General features: G+C 42.9%; 1 protein-coding gene across 1 annotated transcript; it reads left to right on the plus strand.

Annotated features, from left to right (window-relative positions):
* The first annotated feature begins 259 nt into the window (after positions 1-259).
* Positions 260-20,871, plus strand: LOC141617472 (uncharacterized). Its single transcript, XM_074434669.1, has 4 exons — positions 260-535; positions 658-903; positions 996-1,184; positions 20,647-20,871. The coding sequence occupies exons 1-4, from the start codon at positions 260-262 to the stop codon at positions 20,869-20,871; spliced, it is 936 nt and encodes a 311-aa protein (XP_074290770.1).
* The last annotated feature ends 376 nt before the right edge of the window (positions 20,872-21,247 follow it).

The raw sequence follows: 21,247 nt of genomic DNA on the forward strand, positions 1-21,247 counted from the left end.
ATGGAAGTGGACCATCTCTCAATCGTGGTAACATTTTCTTGGATGCTTTAAATATGGCTACTCTCATAAATACACAGATGAGGAGAAGGGGGACTGGGACTGGAATAGGAGGTGTGCTTGAGAATGGTTAATTTTGGTTTTTGGAATATTAGAGGTCTAAATAGCCTGAATAAACAAAAAGAAATAAAATGGTTTTTACATAATAATAATTTGGGGCTATTTGGATTAGTAGAAACTAAGGTTAAAGCTACTCAGTGGAATGAAGTTAGGAATTCTATTTGTAGTGATTGGGCAAATTTGCACTAATAATTCTTTTGCTACTGGTGGTAGGATCTGGTTGTTATGGAATTCTGCTCTTTTTGAAGTGGATATCTTGGATATTAGTCCTCAAACTATTCATACTAAGATAATCATCAGAGGGAGTCAAACTGTTTTCATGTTTACTTTAGTTTATGGATTTAACAAACCTGCTGAGAGGGTTGAACTGTGGCAAAGTTTGCAGAGGTACAGTCATATGAGTCAAGGTCCTTGGATGGTAGGAGGGGATTTTAATAACCTTCTCTACCCAAATGAGAGGCTGGGGGTGCTGAGGTGTCTTTTGCTGATGTTAAACCTTTTCAAGACTGTCTACATTATTGTGAATTATTTGATATCAAGGCAATTGGGTCTTTCTTTACTTGGAACAATAAGCATGACCTGGAGACCTTAGTGTATAGTAGACTTGATAGGTGTCTTATTAATGATGACTGGGTGAATATTTTTCCTGAGGCTTATGCTTATTTAATGCCCGAGGGATATTTTGATCATTGTCCATGTGTTGTGTATCCTTATGGCAAACCAGTCACAAGGAAACCTACCTTTAAGTATTTCAATATGTGGAGACTTGATGCCAACTTTAATAAGGTGATTAGTGAGGGTTGGGACAAGGAGGTTAGGGGACACTGATGTTCCAACATGTGTGTAAATTGAAAAATTTGAAACATGGTCTGAAGCAGTTGAATAAAGGTCCTATGGGGGATATTGAGAATAAGGTGAAGGTGGCTAAATTGGCTTTGTTCAAAATTCAGGAAGAGCTTGTTTCCAACCCTATGGAGCCTACCATGGTGGCATCTGCAAAGGATCTTTTTGATGAGCTTCTGAACTTGGAAACAGCCTGGCACATGTTTATGGATCAGAAGACTAAAGTGGATTGGACTAATATGGGGCATGATTGTAGATACCTCATTTCTGCACCTCTCGCAAACCACCCGATGATGATTGGGCCGCATGTTTGCTACGCGGAACGATTTGTGACAGTTCGTAAGTTTATCGTCAAGTGATTGCTCAAATACTAATGTCTACCTCTTAGTTGTCATCTACGTGCCGATACGGTCGTTTTGTGATAATTAGAGTACATTTGGAGTCCGGGCCTAAAACCGTCTTCATTTTCTGATAACCGTTAAATCCCGGGTCAAAATGTTCTGGAATGTTCCGGATATTTCTATTCCATATTTTATAAATATTTCACAATCTTTATCCTTTGGTAAACAATTTCCCGTAATATTCACATAAAATATTAAGGAAAACCAAATTATTCCGTCCTACCATAACTCAAACACGGAAATCTTTCTTCCGCAGGAGGAAACCACTTGGGAACAGACGCAGTCTTTGCGCCTCTTCCAAGAGACGCACTGTCTGCGCGCTCTTCCCAGTCCTTTTCTGCGTAATTTTCGTATCTTTTTCATATCTTTCCGAGATTCACTTCCAAAGACTCTCCAAAACCCTAATTCCTTCACGTGATTAGTATAAATAGGAGCCTTCGCTCCTCATATTTCTCACGCGAGTGTCCGCCCTTCTCTTCTCCCTTTGCATTCTAGACTTTTGTTCTTACTTTTTGGCGTCTACGTGCTTGAACTTTCGACCACGTAAGCTCGGATCCTTCTGAGTACCAGCCTCGTTTGCATGACCGACCAATTTGACCAACTCCACAATCAATCAACTTAATTAATCTTAATCGTTTTCCTCTTACAAGGGCACTTTCTTTACATTCGCGTCGAGCATCACTAATCGATATCTTAGTTCATCTCGTTTCGTCAAACATGTAAGTCTGAGGGTGTAAATCTCTCTTTTATTATTGTTCTTTACTTTTTGTAATCATCAATGTAAGGTTTATGTCGAAAATACTTATTAAAACCGATTTCTAAAACCGTGCTTTAAAACCTCTTTTTTTACGGATTTCCAGTAGACATACGTCGAGAAAGGACGCAAGAATCGCTGCGCCTCTTGAAGGAGCGCGCGATTTCGCTGCGCCTCTTGAGGCCGCCAGCAGATTCTCGCTTCCTTTCTTCTTCCTCCGTCTTTTGTCAATTCGTTTGTTTTTATTAGTTTGTTCTTCAATTCTTTGATATAATAGCATAGTAATTCTAACATGTAATATATTATCATCATTAGTATTTAATTCATCTCATTAATTTCCGACTTAAATCCCAAATAACCAATATTTGCGGGTTTTTGTCATTAAACTCAATTCGGGTTTTAGAGGTTCGATTTACCCATATTGAATCTCTGGAATTCATCATTGATATATTTGCATCTGTTTATTTATTGTCACCATCATATATTCGTCATTAATCCATCGTATTTAGCCTAATTAGTTTAATTTGTTATTTTTGTTCATTAATCATGTAATTAATTCGTATTAATCAATCGTTCATCCATGTAAATAAATTCGTTTGCATCCGTCTCATCCATGTTTATTGCTTTCATGACTCAATCACATGTAAATAATCTATTAATCACTTCCATCCGAGTCGAATATCATAATTAATCCTTAAATCATCAATTAACATTAACGATTGGCAGTTCCGGCTTCACAGCCAGAACTCACCCTTGGAACAGACGCAGCAACTGCTGCGCCTCTTCCAAAAGGCGCAGTCCTGCTGTGCCTGTTCCAGGTTGATTTCTGTCTCTGAACTCCCGTGTTGCCTTGACTTAGTTTATTAATTACGTAATTAATTAACTATTATTCGTATTATCACCCTAATTCCTGTTCGTTAATTTGTTTGTTTATTTATTCTTTCTTTTCCAAATTATCCGTTTTAAAGGTATTTTCGACATAAATCAATGAACCAATGTAATTATTGTAATTTTCCTTTACTATATTTATCATTGTATTTCGTATCATTTGTATGCTTTCACATGTAATTAAATCTAAATCCCTACTTCGACTCAATTGTATGTTAAACTAATTGTCCACCGACTTAGTCTAATTCTCACATGCTAGGATTAAAACTTGGATGTTGCATTGCATGCATATAGCCGACGATATATCGAGTACGAATGATGTCCCTAATCATTAGTAGAGGCCGCTATCGAGGCGGGCGGGATTAGGTGTTCGATCAAAAGAGCTTCCTAATACGTACCCTCACCCCTTACTCCAGATCTCCGTGAACACCCGTGTTCATTGGCATCCACGAGAGTCATTCTAGACATAGAGTGCTAAGGGTAACGATTGCTTAGTGTTCATGTCTCTACTTTGTGTCTAGACATGGCCCGAGGTATTCGAACGGTTCCAATTTCCCATAAAAATTGGTGGCGACTCCAACAAAAATGCAAACGCTTGTTCTCTTCCTCCCAAGCGCCCCCGTGGGCCCCCCGCTGTCCACAGTTTGGCGACTCCGCTGGGGATAATACACTTACGTGTAGCCAAGGGTGAAACTTGAACAAGGTTAGGGAATAATTTGTACAAGACAATTGTCGGTTTTCATAACTCGGTCTTCCTAGATCGTTTCATTCGGCCTTCCTAGGCCCAACCCAACCCATTCGACCAATCGTCCCGTCTAAACGGTCCTAATTCTTATTTGGGCCTAAGGATGGATAGCGATTGACGTCATCCATACCATGATGCTTAGTCTTGTTTGTATCAAGGGCCTTCACTACTTGAGGAAATGGACTAGGAATCGGCCTTACTCTTGTTTGGTACGAGCCTCTCCACAGACTTCGGGTTTGATGGTTCGGTATGGCAACCCACCCTTTAAACCAAAACCCTTTTAAATGCACTCAGCATCCTGTTATAATGCTTGTATAAATGTTTGTACCTTACATGATCACCATTTCTAAACGAAACCATGACGTTTTTTGTAAAAATCAAAATCCTTTTTTTAATCAAAATTTCGAAAAAGGCCATTTGATTAGCGCAAAACCCAGTCGAAACTCTGTCCATTTGTCGAGTCAAAGTACGGGTCACAAGCCCATTTCAAAACCTCACTTCGAGTCCACTCCTACAACTACACTATAGTTGACTAGGATACACATTTTCAAAATCCTTGTCTTTCTTCAAAGCTCACTCAACACAAGTGACACACACCCACTTTACGAGTCAAAACATTTCTTCTTTTAGCAAGTGTGTTAGATTGGTCGATTGTGTTTTGATTCGTCATCGGTCTCTTATCCAGTTTTCAAGATGCCTGGATCCAGCGAAACAAACCTCCACCAACTTCAAGATGGTAATGATCGAATCCTAGCCGCGCTAGCCCAAATCCAAGTTCCCAAGACCAAGTCCACGATCGCCTTGAGATCATCGAGGGCCGGATCTATGCCGTAGAGGGGAGGTTACCTCCTCATGAAAGTGAAGTAATAGGTGACTCCGCGGATGAATCCAGGGATGAAAAATCCTCCCATGGGACTAACTGTAGCCGAGAAAAGACTCCAATACTTAGAGGAGCAATTGATGTACCTTAAAGGGGATGATATTTATAGGGAAAATAACCGCAAGTACGAGGCCGTCAATTCCAAATTGCCAACCAACTTCAATATGACGGATATCCCTAAATTCAAGGGGCACGAAAACCCTTTGAACCACATCCGTGCCTTCAAGGATTACATGTCTATCAAAGGCATCAAACCCGAGATGTTCTTAAGGATCTTTCCTTCATCTCTTGACACCATCCCGAAGCAATGGTTCTATTCCTTAGAACACAAGAAGGTCGCGACTTGGGAAGATGCCGCGATCGAGTTTTCTAAGCAAAATGCGGATAATGCCGAGATCCAAGTTAACATGCGCACTCTAGAGGTTCTTACCCAAAATGACAAAGAAGGATTCACCGACTTCCTAAGTAGGTGGAGGAAGACTAGTACCCAACTAGTTGAGTGCCCGGATGAGGCTACCCTTTTGGAGAAGTTTGCGGACAATCTCAAACCCATCTATGACAATTATTTGAGATACCAAAACATCAAGACTTTCAAGAACCTAACCGTACTAGGGACAAGGATTGAAGATGACATCCGTAAAGGACTCTTGTCCAAAACGGTAGGTCGAGGATATCAAGGCTCAACAAGTCGTTCATACGGCTCCACTAGCAAGACCGATGAAGTTAACCTTCTCGAGCCATCCAAGAAAAGTACCCCACCAAGGAAATTCACAAATCTTGGGGACACTTACTCCAACGCTCTAAAAAGGTTAATGAAGCAAGGCAAACTCCAACCCATTGGACCTACTCCCGAACCCGAAAGGAAATCCAAATTCTGGGGACGAGAACTCGATCGTGAATACCATAGGGGTAAGGGGCATGACACAGAAAAATGCTACAAGTTGAAAAATGTGCTTCAAGACATGATTGAAGATGGTCGACTACCAATACCGCCGGGAGGCAAACCTAACAACACTCATAATCCTCTTGGAGTTCTAGTGATTACAAGTGAAGAATCTACTTTAGATTGTTCACATCTCATTTCTCCAGTCAAAAATAATATCCACGCAATAAAGAGTGAGGGGTTCTACTCTACCATCTCCCCTACCATTTCCGACTTCATCACATGGGCGAGGAGTGTGGATAGGCAAGTTTGGGAATTAGAAAATGTGGTGATAACTTTATGTGATCCCAACGCAACACCCAAGGACCGTATGCCACTAATATTCTCTCAAAACGCTACTATGCATGAAATAGTCGCCGTGGTTGATAAACTAGTCGACCAAATCATACGACTAGAGGGTGAAATCATGAGAATGAGGAAACTAGCTACAATCAATGGAGTTTGGGCCGACGAAGATGAGGACGAGTATCTCATTGAGAACTCCCTAGTCAAGGAAATAGTCCAAAATGGTGAAGACCAAGATGTGGACCACCTAACTCGTTCGGGACGTCCATATCAAAGCACTACTCAAAATGGTCCAACCAACGTTGTCACACCAAATGATAACGAAGAGGACTCCACTGACCATTTGCTCAAGCAATTACAGAAGACAAAGGCTGATCTTTCAGTCTGGCAATTAATAGCGAGCTCATTCCCACATCGCCAAGCTTTACTACAAGCTTTGGCCAAACTAAATGTAGCACATAATTCGACACCCGAAGATGTGGTCAACTTGGTCTTTCAAGAATCACCAAAGTTAAGTAATCCTATTACTTTCTCAGACAAAGATTTGCCACCTTTTGGCGCTAGTCACAATCTAGCTCTTTACATCACTGTAATTTGTCTAAAGAAGAATGTCCCAATGACCTTGGTAGATGATGGCTCTGCATTCAACATCATACCCCTCAAAACGGCATACAAATTAGGCATGAAAGAGTCGGATTGGACCCCTACCAATCAAGGTGTGCGTGCATATGATGGTACACGATGAAAGGTGGTAGGACTTGTTAACATAACCATAGCCACAGGGACAATTGAGCGAAAGGTTAACTTCCAAATAGTGGACATCGAAGCTTCCTTCAACATACTCCTAGGAAGACCTTGGATTCACGCTTCCAAAGCAGTAACATCCACCCTTCATCAAAAGATCAAGATCCCACTAAATGGCAAAGTGGTGACGATCACTTCATCACCCATCAAGGCAATAATCGAAAAGCAGTCGAACAATCAAGTCCTTGCAGATCCTGTATATGAACTTGGGGGTTTCCAGAGCATAAATGTCATAGAAAGCGAATTGGCACCCTTATACTATGATCCCTACTCCAACTTGGTGGTCAACCACATACTCAAAACCTAGGGATACTTCCCTGGAATGCCTTTGAACCCTACCCGAGGAAACACCTTCGCACCATACAAGGAAGGCAACTCAAAGAGGACACCACTTGGACTAGGGTACAAACCCACCAAAGAAGAGGTTCTCGAAATGCTCGCTCAAGTTCAAAACCGTAAGTATGTAGGAGTCCAAATGCAACCCTATCTCCCTACCTTAAACGGGTACTTTGTTGAAGAAGGAAGTCTAGAACTCTTTCACGGATTTCCCGAGCCTTGGCATTATCTCGAGAAGAAGCTAGCCGGAAACGAGATCTTTCACGATTGCTACTTCATCCCTCCAGAAACGGTTCCTACCGTCAAAACCCGTCAAGCACCTTGCTTAGACGAACAAGCTGTTAGTCTATTGTTCGGAGAGGATCGCTTTGTTAGGGCCGCGCAGGATGAGATCATTACCATGATACTTCAATACGATCGTTTCAACCCCACTGCGTTAATCACAGAAACCAATGCAAGTCAGCAGAAAGGATGGAGAAAATCAATCAAGTGGACCAACAATCAAGGAAGACTCTTCAAGCTTACCACTGGAGAAGGAGAGATGTTCAAAGGAGAACCAGAAGACGATGAGTTCGAGTCGGAGTCGGAGTCAGAGTCGGAGTCTAGAGAAGTCATTAGAGAGTCTCCTCCTGTCGTCATCCCCACTCCCTTTGTTTCTCCTAGCTTAGCCTCGAGTAGTCACAGTAGTTCGGGAAATGTCCCAACCACTGTCCCTTTACCGCCACTGACCATGGATCAGATGGCTTATTTGTTTCAACTTTACTCAAACCTTAATATGAATAAATCAGGTTCTGCTTACTCTTTGTGTTATCTTGAGTGCAATTCTGTTTACGATGATACTTGAGGATGACCAAGACCCAGACCCGATCGAAATACCTCCCTACGTAGCCAAAGAAATACTACAGGAAGGGGAAGGGGGACTAGTAATAGAGGACACCGAACCCATCAACGTAGGAACCGAACTAGAACCCCAAGAACTTAGGATAGGGACTACCTTGAGCTCTACCGAAAGGGCCGATTTCATAGACCTCCTAAACGAGTTCAAAGACGTTTTCGCTTGGTCCTATAAAGACATGCCAGGGATCGACAGGGATATCGCCGAACATAGAATCCCGATTAAGCCAGGTTTCAAACCTGTAAAACAGAAGCTTCGACGAATGAGGACAGAATGAGCTCTCAAAATTAAAGAAGAAGTTGACAAACAATTCAATGCCGGGTTCATCAAAGTTTCCGAGTATTCTGACTGGGTAGCCAACATAATACCTGTACCCAAAAAGGATGGGAGAATCCGTGTTTGTGTTGATTTTAGGGACTTAAACAAAGCAAGCCCCAAAGATGACTTCCCTCTACCACACATCGACATATTGGTGGACAATACTGCAGACCACGCATTACTATCCTTCATGGATGGATACGCGGGTTATAATCAAATCAAGATGGCCATAGAAGACATGCATAAAACCGCCTTTGTCACTCAATGGGGAACCTATTGTTATACGGTCATGCCGTTTGGATTAATCAACGCCAGAGCTACATATCAACGCACCGCAACTACACTTTTACATGACATGATGCACAAAGAAGTTGAGGTATACGTAGACGATATGATTGTCAAATCCAAAGATAGAGAAGGGCATATTGCGAACCTTCGCAAATTTTTCACAAGGCTACGAAAGTACAACATGAGGCTCAATCCTCAGAAATGCACATACGGAGTAACATCTGGCAAACTCCTGGGATACGTCGTTAGCCAACGAGGTATAAAAATAGACTCTTCCAAGATCAAGGCTCTGATCGAAATGCCACAACCTCAAACAGAAAAAGAAGTCAGAGGATTCCTGGGAAAAGTGCAATATATAAGTCGATTCATATCGAAACTCACCATGATTTGCGAGCCTATCTTCAAGAAGCTCAAAAAAAACAGACCACACCATGTGGGATGATGATTGTCAAAAGGCGTTCGACCGAATCAAATAAATATTGGCTAAACCACCAGTGCTCATGCCACCTCAACGAGATCAACCTCTTGGTTTATATCTCACAGTAACCGAAACAGCCATGGGTGCCATGCTAGCTCAGACCGTAGGAAGTGAAGAAAGGGCTATCTACTACCTTAGTAAGAAGTTCTTGGAGTACGAGTGCAAATACTCACAACTCGAAAAGACATGCCTCGCTCTTGTGTGGGCGACGAAGAAGCTACGCCATTACATGCTTAGCTACTCCGTCAAAATATACTCCAAAATGGATCCAGTCAAATACCTCTTCGAAAAACCCGTCCTCAATGGACGCCTAGCAAGATGGACTTTGATGCTCTCAAAATTTGATCTCAAATACGTGCGTCTGAAAGTAATATAAGGACGTGCCGTTGCCGAATTCTTCGCAGAAAATCCCATCAATGATGCACAAACAATAGATACTTGGTCATTTCCGGACGAGGATATACTCCAAACTGATGTAGACTCCTGGGACCTTTATTTTGATGGGGCATCAAACTTAAGAGGATTTGGAATAGGAGTGTTGCTCATTTCTCCTGAAGGTGAGCATACTCCAATCGCTGTCAAACTCGACTTCGAGGTGACAAACAATGCTGCCGAATACGAAGCTTGTCTAATCAGATTACAAGTGGCAGTAAGCTTGGGCATTAAAAACCTCCGAGTACATGGGGATTCATCACTGATCATCAACCAAGTTACAGGATCTTGGAAGATTCGAAGCGAAAGCCTAGCACCTTATCAAGCCATAATAGACCAAGTTGCCCGATTCTTTGATCATTTGACATATCTACACCTACCTCGGGAAGAAAATCAATTTGCAGATGCTCTTGCAAAACTTGCATCTTTGATTAATATGCCAGATGACATGGTGGAAATGCCTTTGTGCATCGAACGACGGTCAGAACCGGCTTATGTACACCAAATCACCGATGAAGAGAAGATCGCGCAGGAACCCTGGTTCCAAGCAATCCTGAATTTCAAGCTCAATGGTACCTATCCACCCGATATGGACAAGAGGGGACAACGTGCTATACGCCTACTAGCTTCCCAATACGTTCTCATGCAAGGAGAGTTATACAAAAGAACACCTCTTGGTGTAATCCTACGTTGCCTTGATCATTCACAGGCACGAAAGGTGATGGAAGAAGTCCACGATGGAGAATGCGGTCCTCACATGAGTGGGCCCATGATAGCAAAGAAAATCACACGTTTAGGATATTATTGGACCACAATGGAATCCGATTGCATCAAATACGTAAGACATTGCCACAATTGCCAAATCTTCGGGAATGTACAACACGTCCCTCCTTCATTGCTCTATACGATGACCTCACCTTGGCCATTTTCTGCTTGGGGAATTGACATAATCGGGAAGATAACCCCAACCGGAACAGGAGGTCACTGTTTCATCCTAGTGGCAATCGACTATTTCACCAAATGGGTAGAAGCGACTTCCTACACTAGTCTCACGGCTAAAAATGTGGCAAAGTTCATACAAAACAACATCATCTGTCGATACGGTTGCCCACATGAGATCATTAGCGATAACGGATCACATTTCCAAGCTGAGACTGAGCAATTGCTAGCCAAATACAAAATTAGGCATCACCACTCTTCGCCTTATAGACCACAGACTAACGGTGCGGTAGAGGCAGCAAATAAGAACGTTGTCACAATTCTCAAAAAGATGATTGACAACTATCGAGATTGGCCAAGCAAGATACCCTTTGCTTTGTGGGGATACCGTACATCTGTTAGGACGCCCACTGGGGCTACTCCTTTCTATTTGACCTACGGCATGGAAGCTGTAAAACCAGTCGAGCTAGAGATACCATCCTTGCGTATTTTACTCGAAAGTCAAATCCCAGAAGCCGATTGGAAGAGGGATAGATATGAAGAACTCATCCTCCTGGATGAACGTAGGCTACGCGCCTTGCATAATGTACAAACATATCAAGCACGTATCAAACGAGCTTTCAACAAAAGGGTTAGGCCAAGAAACATCAAGGAAGGAGACTTAGTACTCAAATCGGTTAGAGCTCTTCTACCTGTTGACCCACGGGGAAAATTCAAACCTAATTGGCCCGGACCATTTCTAGTCAAATCCATACTTCCAGGGGGTGCGGTTAGAATCACAGACCTAGACGGGAATGAGTTTTCCAACCCAACAAACCTCGACCAACTAAAACGGTACTATGCCTAGAATAGGAACACAAAAACGCGCCTCGCGTAACCTCACGTGTCGCTCTTGTGGCACTAAATAAACGGCCCCTGGCCAAGCTGAAATAAGCTAATGTCACTTTGCTCTTGCACTTTGACATTTTTTTTTGTCATCCTCATATCATCAAATAAACTAAATTTGGACCTTCAGAGTAAGCAAAAGCTCATGCTTATTTTCTAAGTTCATTACAAGCTCTTGCTTAGAACAATTATTCTTTTACATTTACTCGAACTACGCGCAAGGGTTTGATTTCATTTTTTTAATGAATACGTAGGCAATCCTTCACAGGATACAACCCACTACTTTTAAAATGTAAATAAAAGGACATTTGCATTGCATTTGGAATTCGACAAGAATAATAAATAGAAAATCACAACGGTTTCATGACCATTTAACCTTTTTTTATTTCATTCTTTTTTTTTTCTAATAGTAATAATACGCTACATAATAAAAATAGAATAGGCTAGGATTCTAAAAACCCCACCTTTTTATTACAACAATAAATAATAATAATAAATAATAAATAAAGACTCGGGCTATTCTTCCATCTTCCCTTTTCCCTTGTCATTCTTGTCATATTTCTTGTCACGACCTCGAGCCGGACGCTCTTGCGCCACTTCGGACCTAATCACCAAAGGTCTTTCTCGAGGCCTAGACTTCCCCTTTTTGCCAATCACCATCTCTACGACAGGAGAGGTCTTCGGTTTCTTCGAAGGATGAACGACTCGAAACCCGGCTTCCTCCTCTCCATCAGTCAAATGCTTTTCTTTATCTTTCTCCACCTCACGCACCTTGTAGTCAACGGGCTCGCGCTTCCTCAATCTCTCGCGCTCTTCCGGAGTAGTAGCTTTCCTCCATCGCAGATAAGAATCTGACACCCATAAGGCATTAGCAGAAGAGTTCAAGAACCATACATTTCTTTGAGCCCATTTAATGGCCCACTCCTTCTTGACTCTCTGTAGTAAGCGCCACGGCCGTCTCGGGACGGTATCAAGCTTCGGGATCGTCTCGCTTTAGTCCAACTTGTCTCATCGAGCCTTTCGGGAAAATGCACACCATAAATTCCAAGCCAGGAATGCGCACGGACCGAGTAGGATCCAAAGAAGACACTCGAATAGATTTGAGGTGCCACCACGGCACAATCCACCTAATCAACGGGCCATCATCACTCTTCAGTTTGTTCTCCCAATAATTGCAGACTCGGGTGAAGTCCACCATGTAAAGCCTGGTCCTCATCGCAATCGAACGAGCATGATAGGAAGGAACATGAACTGGGGGCTCGATCAATCGAAGCCGTTCCATAAGCCAAACCTACCAAAAGCGGGTATTAGACAAAAAAAAAAAAAACGAAAAAAAAGAAAGGAAAAAGAAAAAGAGAAAATGTTCTTTTACCTGCAGAATGACGGACTTCCCAAATACGGTAGGTCAAGATTGGCTTTCCTATTATCCAAGCCCAACAGGATCTCTCCTAAGCATAAACAAGCTGGGCTCCTGCGCAGCTCCATTTGCTCAACAAGGCCCAGAAGACGGGGATCACCTCTCAAGTCTTCATCAACATGCCCTTGGAAGACATACACATGCAACAAGAAAAATCCAAATGCCCTTCGCCTGGCAACATAAGAAACGGTGGGGTCAGCCCTGTTAATAAATCGGTCAATGAAGTCCAACATTCGCACTCCCTTCGAGGTCACTAGACGGTCCACCTCGAGTCTAGTCAACCCAAGCAAGTCTCTAAATTTTCTTTTATACCCTTGCGAAGTAGAAGGAATGGCAAGCAAGTGCTCAGGGTCCCACCCACCAATCGCAGCAATTTCTTCAGGAAATGGGCAAATATCGCCTCCAGGGAACGCAAAAACATGGTAATTCGGGTCCCAATAATCGAGACAAGCATCCAAGAACGGTGTAACAGCCTTGATAAGCTTCAAACTCAGCAATGATCCAAGATTATAGGCACCCATATCATATTTCTCCATGTTGGAAAATTCGTTGGTCCATTCTTTTACGCGAACCTCTAAAGTATTCATGATGAAAGATTATTTTGAGAGTTTTATATAATAGGACGAAGAAAAGACGGAAGAATTGTGTGAATAAAAGCTCCATCGACGTCTCTATTTATACTAATTTCTGTTTCCAAAAATCCGCCAGAACAGAACAGCATGGGAACAGGCGCAGCACCTGCTTTGCCTCTTCAAAGGGACGCAGCTCATGCTGCGCCTCTTCCTCAGCTTAACTTATGTGATTTTCCGCGTTGGATCTTTCCTAATTCCATGACGAATAATTTCCTATTCCTACGGAATATTATTTTGGTAACTACGTGAAAGTTACCATATTTCGGGTTTCCTAACTTCTGCGAGCACGCTTTCCGAGACGGCATCGACATTTTCGTCATTTTCGCACACTTGTACATTTTCATTTTAGGAAATAATTTTCATTTTTTTATATTTTTTTCATTTTAGGAAATAATTTTCATTTTTTTATATTTTTCATTTTAGGAAATAATTTTCATTTTTATAATTCATTTTAGGAAATAAACTCTAAATTTAAATTTGTTCTATTTATTTCATTCTTTTAATCATCTCATTTCTAACTTATAGGTTTCTTGTTTTTTTTCTTTTTTTAGGGGGTAACCCTCCCTACCGTCCGGTCATTTCTGGTAAAATTTTTGCATTTTTGCATTCTTTTGAGTCACTCGTTTTGCGCTAATCAAGGCCATGTATATATACAAATGTATGTTTTGCGTGATTTCTATGTAAATCTCGGCAGCATGACGGCGTAAACCGTCATCTACCAAACCTGTTCAAAACTAACCTGCAGATACAAGCAAAGACCTGGCCAAAGAAAGAAAGGCACTCAGGCCATCTTATATACAACCAAAAAGGGAAATGTACGACAAACTGGGGGCTCGAGCCCCAAACAAAGTCCGGAATGTTCAAAATGAAAGTCCAAAATGTACAACTGTACAAAATACAGCCAACAAACAAACAAAAGCTAAACAAAACTACTGCTGGTCGCCCCCCCAGCTCTGCAACCCTTGCCGCAAGAGCAGCAATCTCGGCATCTCGAACCTCGAGCTCCCTCAACAAGCGAGCTGTCTCCTCCCGAGACTGGGTCAACTCTCGCTCCACCTCGCGGTCCCCCTGTAAACAACAAAATTGGCCCATGTCAATCGTTTCAAGAAAATTTGGAAAATCAAAAATTCGAAAATGAAATAGGCAAGGTTCATACCTGACGGCCTCGACCACCGACAAGTGCCTCGACGGCAGTAGCTCGCAGCCGGTTGGCCACCCTCCATAACGCCACGAACCGAGATGGCACAACCTACATTTTCAAAAAGAAGTCCTCAATAATTGAATAAACTCAATCAAATGTGTTCTTACACAAAAATCACACAAATTTAGAGGTTTACCCTCCGAATCAGATGCTGCCAATCGTCCAGGCCAACATCCGTCACAGCCACGTCAAAGTCACGTAGCTCGGAGATCGTCGTCCTCCCGGTCGCGTCAGTGTACTCGAGGGTCTCAGGGTACTCTGGGGGCTCGATGCCCGCCACCTCAACCTCCTGCAAAACCAAATGTTTCTCATTAATCGGTGATCTTTCATCATAGTTCTCGAAAAATCAAGTAAAGAGGAAGAGTAAAAATGCTCACCACTACCAGCCAGTACTCCAACCTCCCGTAGAGGAACACCGAGTAGTCCTCGCCAGGAAGAAGGAGGGCGTCACCACTAGCGCCAGCCAAGTCCGCCTCCTCTCGGCCTCGAAGGCTCCCGAACATCGTCGGGAGGATCGACAGAACCGTCAACACGTCCCGATAGCACCGACGAGCCAAACGCTCGCCCAAGTACCACACATGACCCATCGACGTCCTCAGCGGCGGCTCGAGCTCCTAGGCTGAAGGACCTCAGCCACAAAAGGAGGCACGTCAGCGTACTCCGCCCAAGGCCTGGGCACCCACTGGGACAAGATAAGCAAAGGAATCATTCTTATGATCAATTTAAAGGCAATATAGAAGCAAATGAATGTAAGTGAAATGCTTACACTGTCTAGCTGAAGAGCGTTCACGTCCCGCCGGTAAACACCGTGAGAAGAACGCTTGCTCTTCGTCCTGCACATCACCCAATCCCTCACCACGGGATAGGCCTTCTCTAGCGGCTCCGTCCTCTTGGGCGCGAGGCCCGGAAAGTAGGAGTACACCCACACCTGTAAAGCAAGATAGTTAATAACGATCTTTCGTGATTTGATAAAGAAAGGAATTGATTTTGGTCTAAATGAAGGTTCATACCTCCAGCAGTAGTCCAGGTCCGACAGCGCCAGGAGAAGTCCCCTTATCCATCAACTCCGGATGAACCATGGCCCTCATGAAACGGATGAGGACCGCAAAGCCGCTGATGACCGGTCCCAACGCCCTAGGGAGCTCGGGTCGAAAGGAAGGAAGAAGCTTCATCGACAGCCTCTCTCCCTTGTCTCCGAGGTAAATCAAAGACAGAAACCACCAGAGCCACAAACGGACCCTCTCCGCTCGGTTTGACGAGGAGGAGGAGCCGTCTCCCTCCGTCAATCGTCACCGGTACGGGATCTTTCCCGCAAAGTAGTCTCGAACGTAGGAGCTGGGCACCAAACCCAAGCATGTGATGCCCTCGGCGACAAGTTCCGGCCGATCAACCTCCGAGCCTCGACCGAGTCCACCCTCATGGCGTCTCCGCCACTCCACGACCTCGATCCCGCACGGCAGACCAGAAATCATGCCGTAGTCCTCCAGAGTGACTCCCACCTCACCAAAAGGCATGTGAAATGTGGAAGTCGTATCCCAGAATCGGTCCAAGAAAGCGCGGGCCAGGCTAAGGTTAGCCCACAGCTTCCTCTTTGCGATGTCCCTCCAGGCCTAAACCAAGGCACCGAACGCTCCGCGCTCGATCATGGCGCGCTCCTTCGCCGACAGCCGCTCGTAGCACTCCATCACTGTCGTGTAACCCGAGAACGACCTGATGTTCCCGGCCTCCTATTGGGATTTGAAACAAAAGCTATCTTTAGTTTTTGAATGAAAATTGGAAGAGATATGAACAAATGAATGAAAGAAGATGAGTGATGAGTAGTGAATTCCTATTTACCAAGCTCTTCACCGTCCTGTAGGACAGGTGACCCTCTGCAGCCCACAGCAAGTGCCTACTCTCCCAGGTCTCAGCCCACGCAGGATCTCCTCTCAGCTGACGACCTCCTCGCCCAACGTTGACCCGTCTCGGGGCCTCCTCCTCCTCAACAGCCTCCTCCTCATGGATCTCGTCCCCAGCAGCCATCACCGCAGCGGTGAAGGCCTGCTCTAAAGCCTCCTCAACAGTAGCAACGTCTATCTCCATGGGAGTCCTCCCAGAAGTAGAAGCCTCATCACCTGCGACATTAAAGCAAATTTAGGCCGCGTCGCGTGACGACGAGCCTTGGTTAAGGGATTTTCGAGCCTTTGGAAGCCCTGAAATTGCTCTTTTCTCGCCATCTTTGGCCATATTCTTACAAACCCGATCACTCATGTGGTAATTTGGGTCAAGTCAAGCCTAATTTGAAGCCTAGTTCTGGGTTTAAGTCGAAATTTCGGCAGCATTTCGTTATAACAACGATTATGCCCTAGAAAAGTGTCCTGAAAAAGCTGTCACAAACCAAAATTCCGAGATGGTAGGAAGTTTACCCATTATCCAAGGATCCCAAATATCAAGTTTCCTCGCAAATGGACAATCCTAAGGCCATTTTCGAAGCAATTTACGGTTTAGCTGTGAAACCGTCTCAAATTCGCTCAAATGCTCAAAACTCATCGAAAATTCGAGACAAATACATGGTTATGTTCCTTATACTACCAATTATCCGTTTCTAATGCTAAATTCACAAGGAAAATGCATTTGGGGGAAAAGCCCCAAATTTTCGATCAAATTGGGTTGAAAACCCTAATTTTTTCGATCCAAAATTAAGCCAATACGGAAGATTAATGCAAGAATGAAGCACATACCTCGATTAGTCATGATTAATTCAAGCTTTTGGATCAAACCTTGGCAGAAATGGTGAAGATTTGAGAGAGAAATGTGTGAATTATGTTTCGAACAAATGAACACAAACCCTTCTGATTATCGCATTTTTACGCAGAAAATAAACTTTGGGGAATAGACGCAGCAGGCGCTGCGCCTCTTCCAAGGGACGCAGCTCTTGCTGCGCCTCTTCCTTGTGTTCCCTCTATACGAGTTTTCAAAAATTCGTTATGAGTTCGTTATTTGTGGGCCCATCTTTGGTGCGCCTCTTCCCCGGTGCTGTTTTATCCTTTTGGTCCGTTTGACGATTTTCTTTCGTTTCGGCCCGCATTTTCTAAGCCAGCAACAGACTATTATACGTTATTTATTGCTTCCAAGACCTTGCTGGTCGCAACAAGCAAGTATTTCTCGACAGGTGTTTCGACACGCCTTCTCTTCATTATCTTGCCCCCAAGCGAGAGTAAGCGGATATACTTTCCCTCTCAAGGCACAGAGATAAAATTCCCGATTACGTTCTCCATACGAGAGTTCACGACCGTCATGGAGTTCAACATTGTTTTCTCTCAGCAGTTCCCGCCTGTGTCCTGCTACTCGCAATTATTTCTCGAAGACTACCCAAGCAGTTTTCTCTCAGCAGTTCCCGCCTGCGTCCTGCTACTCACCTTATTTAGCTCCCACGCTTGACCTTAACTCCTATAGCTCCTATGCGCCTCCGGAAGCGTCTCTCAAGAAGTTTCAGGTATGGTCTCTTCTTATGGCTGGCGAGCCTCCTTACGTAGTCTAATGGACTTTAAACGACCCTCCCCGATAGTCGACAGACTCTAAAATGTTCCCAACGACAGGTCCTTGGCTCAGACCCCTTGAGCCGCCTCGCGTCGCCATAGTCGTCAGGTTATAATCCTCGATTGACCTGATGGCTATACTTTGACTTTCGCCTTGTCCAAGCCTCAGTCAAAGTGGAGGCTCTGTAGATACCTCATTTCTGCACCTCTCGCAAACCACCCGGTGATGATTGGGCCGCATGTTTGCTACGCGGAACGATTTGTGACAGTTCGTAAGTTTATCGTCAAGTGATTGCTCAAATACTAATGTCTACCTCTTAGTTGTCATCTACGTGCCGATACGGTCGTTTTGACAGTAATTAGAGTACATTTGGAGTCCGGGCCTAAAACCGTCTTCATTTTCTGATAACCGTTAAATCCCGGGTCAGAATGTTCTGGAATGTTCCAGATATTTCTATTCCATAATTTATAAATATTTCACAATCTTTATCCTTTGGTAAACAATTTCCCGTAATATTCACATAAAATATTAAGGAAAACCAAATTATTCCGTCCTACCATAACTCAAACACGAAAATATTTCTTCCGGGAGGAAAACCATGAAGAATGACGCAAAGCAGTGTCTTGCGCCTCTTCCAAGAGACGCAGTGGCTGCTGCGCCTCTTCCCAGGTCCTTTTCTGCGTAATTTTCGTTTCTTTTTCATATCTTTCCGAGATTCACTTCCAAAGACTCTCCGAAACCCTAATTCCTTCACGTGATTAGTATAAATAGGAGCCTTCGCTCCTCATATTTCTCACGCGAGTGTCCGCCCTTCTCTTCTCCCTTTGCATTCTAGACTTTTGTTCTTACTTTTTGGCGTCTACGTGCTTGAACTTTCGACCACGTAAGCTCGGATCCTTCTGAGTACCAGCCTCGTTTGCATGACCGACCAATTTGACCAACTCCACAATCAATCAACTTAATTAATCTTAATCGTTTTCCACTTACGAGGGCACTTTCTTTACATTCGCGTCGAGCATCACTAATCGATATCTTAGTTCATCTCGTTTCGTCAAACATGTAAGTCTGAGGGTGTAAATCTCTCTTTTATTATTGTTCTTTACTTTTTGTAATCATCAATGTAAGGTTTATATCGAAAATACTTATTAAAACCGATTTCTAAAACCGTGCTTTAAAACCTCTTTTTTTACGGATTTCCAGTAGACAGACGTCGAGAAAGGACGCAGCAACTGCTGTGCCTCTTCGAAGGAGCGCAGTTCCTGCTGCGCCTCTTCGTGAGGCTGCCGCAGTTCCTGCTTCCTTTCTTCTTCCTCCGTCTTTTGTCAATTCGTTTGTTTTTATTAGTTTGTTCTTCAATTCTTTGATATAATAGCATAGTAATTGTAACATGTAATATATTATCATCATTAGTATTTAATTCATCTCATTAATTTCCGACTTAAATCCCAAATAACCAATATTTGCGGGTTTTTGTCATTAAACTCAATTCGGGTTTTAGAGGTTCGATTTACCCATATTGAATCTCTGGAATTCATCATTGATATATTTGCATCTGTTTATTTATTGTCACCATCATATATTCGTCATTAATCCATCGTATTTAGCCTAATTAGTTTAATTTGTTATTTTTGTTCATTAATCATGTAATTAATTCGTATTAATCAATCGTTCATCCATGTAAATAAATTCGTTTGCATCCGTCTCATCCATGTTTATTGCTTTCATGACTCAATCACATGTAAATAATCTATTAATCACTTCCATCCGAGTCGAATATCATAATTAATCGTTAAATCATCAATTAACATTAACGATTTGGCGATTCGCTTCACTTCACGAGAACTCACCCTTGGAACAGACGCAGAATCGCGCGCCTCTTCCAAAGGGCGCGATCTGCCGCGCTGTTCAGTTGATTTGTCTCGAACTCCCGTGTTGCCTTGACTTAGTTTATTAATTACGTAATTAATTAACTATTATTCGTATTATCACCCTAATTCCTGTTCGTTAATTTGTTTGTTTATTTATTCTTTCTTTTCCAAATTATCCGTTTTAAAGGTATTTTCGACATAAATCAATGAACCAATGTAATTATTGTATTTTTCCTTTACTATATTTATCATTGTATTTCGTATCATTTGTATGCTTTCACATGTAATTAAATCTAAATCCCTACTTCGACTCAATTGTATGTTAAACTAATTGTCCACCGACTTAGTCTAATTCTCACATGCTAGGATTAAAACTTGGATGTTGCATTGCATGCATATAGCCGACGATATATCGAGTACGAATGATGTCCCTAATCATTAGTAGAGGCCGCTATCGAGGCGGGCGGGATTAGGTGTTCGATCAAAAGAGCTTCCTAATACGTACCCTCACCCCTTACTCCAGATCTCCGTGAACACCCGTGTTCATTGGCATCCACGAGAGTCATTCTAGACATAGAGTACTAAGGGTAACGATTGCTTAGTGTTCATGTCTCTACTTTGTGTCTAGACATGGCACGAGGTATTCGAACGGTTCCAATTTCCCATAAAAATTGGTGGCGACTCCAACAAAAATGCAAACGCTTGTTCTCTTCCTCCCAAGCGCCCCCGTGGGCCCCCCGCTATCCACAATGATAATACTCAATATTTTCATTCTCAGTTAAAGAATAGAAGAGCTAAGAACAAAGTGATTCAGATCAAGGATTCTAATGGGAAGCTTTGTACTACTAGCTCTGACATCCAGCAAGCTTTCATTTCCTTCTACAAAGAGTTGTTAGGGAGTAGTAATGAAGTTGATCCAGTGTGTGTCCCTATTCTTAATGCTGGCACCTTATTGAATGAAGCCCATTATGAGATTTTGAATGCTGAGGTTTCCTCTGATTAGATTAAAAAGGCTATGTTTGACATTGGTGGTAACAAAGCGCCTGGCCCTGATGGTTTTAGCAGTCAATTCTATAAGGATACTTGGGATATCACAGGGGAGAGTGTCATTAAGGCTGTGAAAGATTTCTTTGCTACAGGTAAAATACTTAAACAAATCAACAATACTTTACTTACTCTGATCCCTAAGGTTGATTTGCCTCAAGATGTGACTCAATTTCGACCTATTGCTTGCTGTAACACCATCTATAAGTGTATCAGTAAGATTTTGTGTAGCAGATTGAGTAGGATCTTACCTGATATTATTAGTCCTTCTCAGAGTGCATTTAAGAAGGGTAGAGATATTGTAGAGAATATCCTTATCTGTCAAGACCTAGTGA

This window comes from Silene latifolia, chromosome X (genome assembly GCF_048544455.1).
Source record: "Silene latifolia isolate original U9 population chromosome X, ASM4854445v1, whole genome shotgun sequence".
In the NCBI taxonomy this organism is placed as follows: Eukaryota; Viridiplantae; Streptophyta; class Magnoliopsida; order Caryophyllales; family Caryophyllaceae; genus Silene; species Silene latifolia.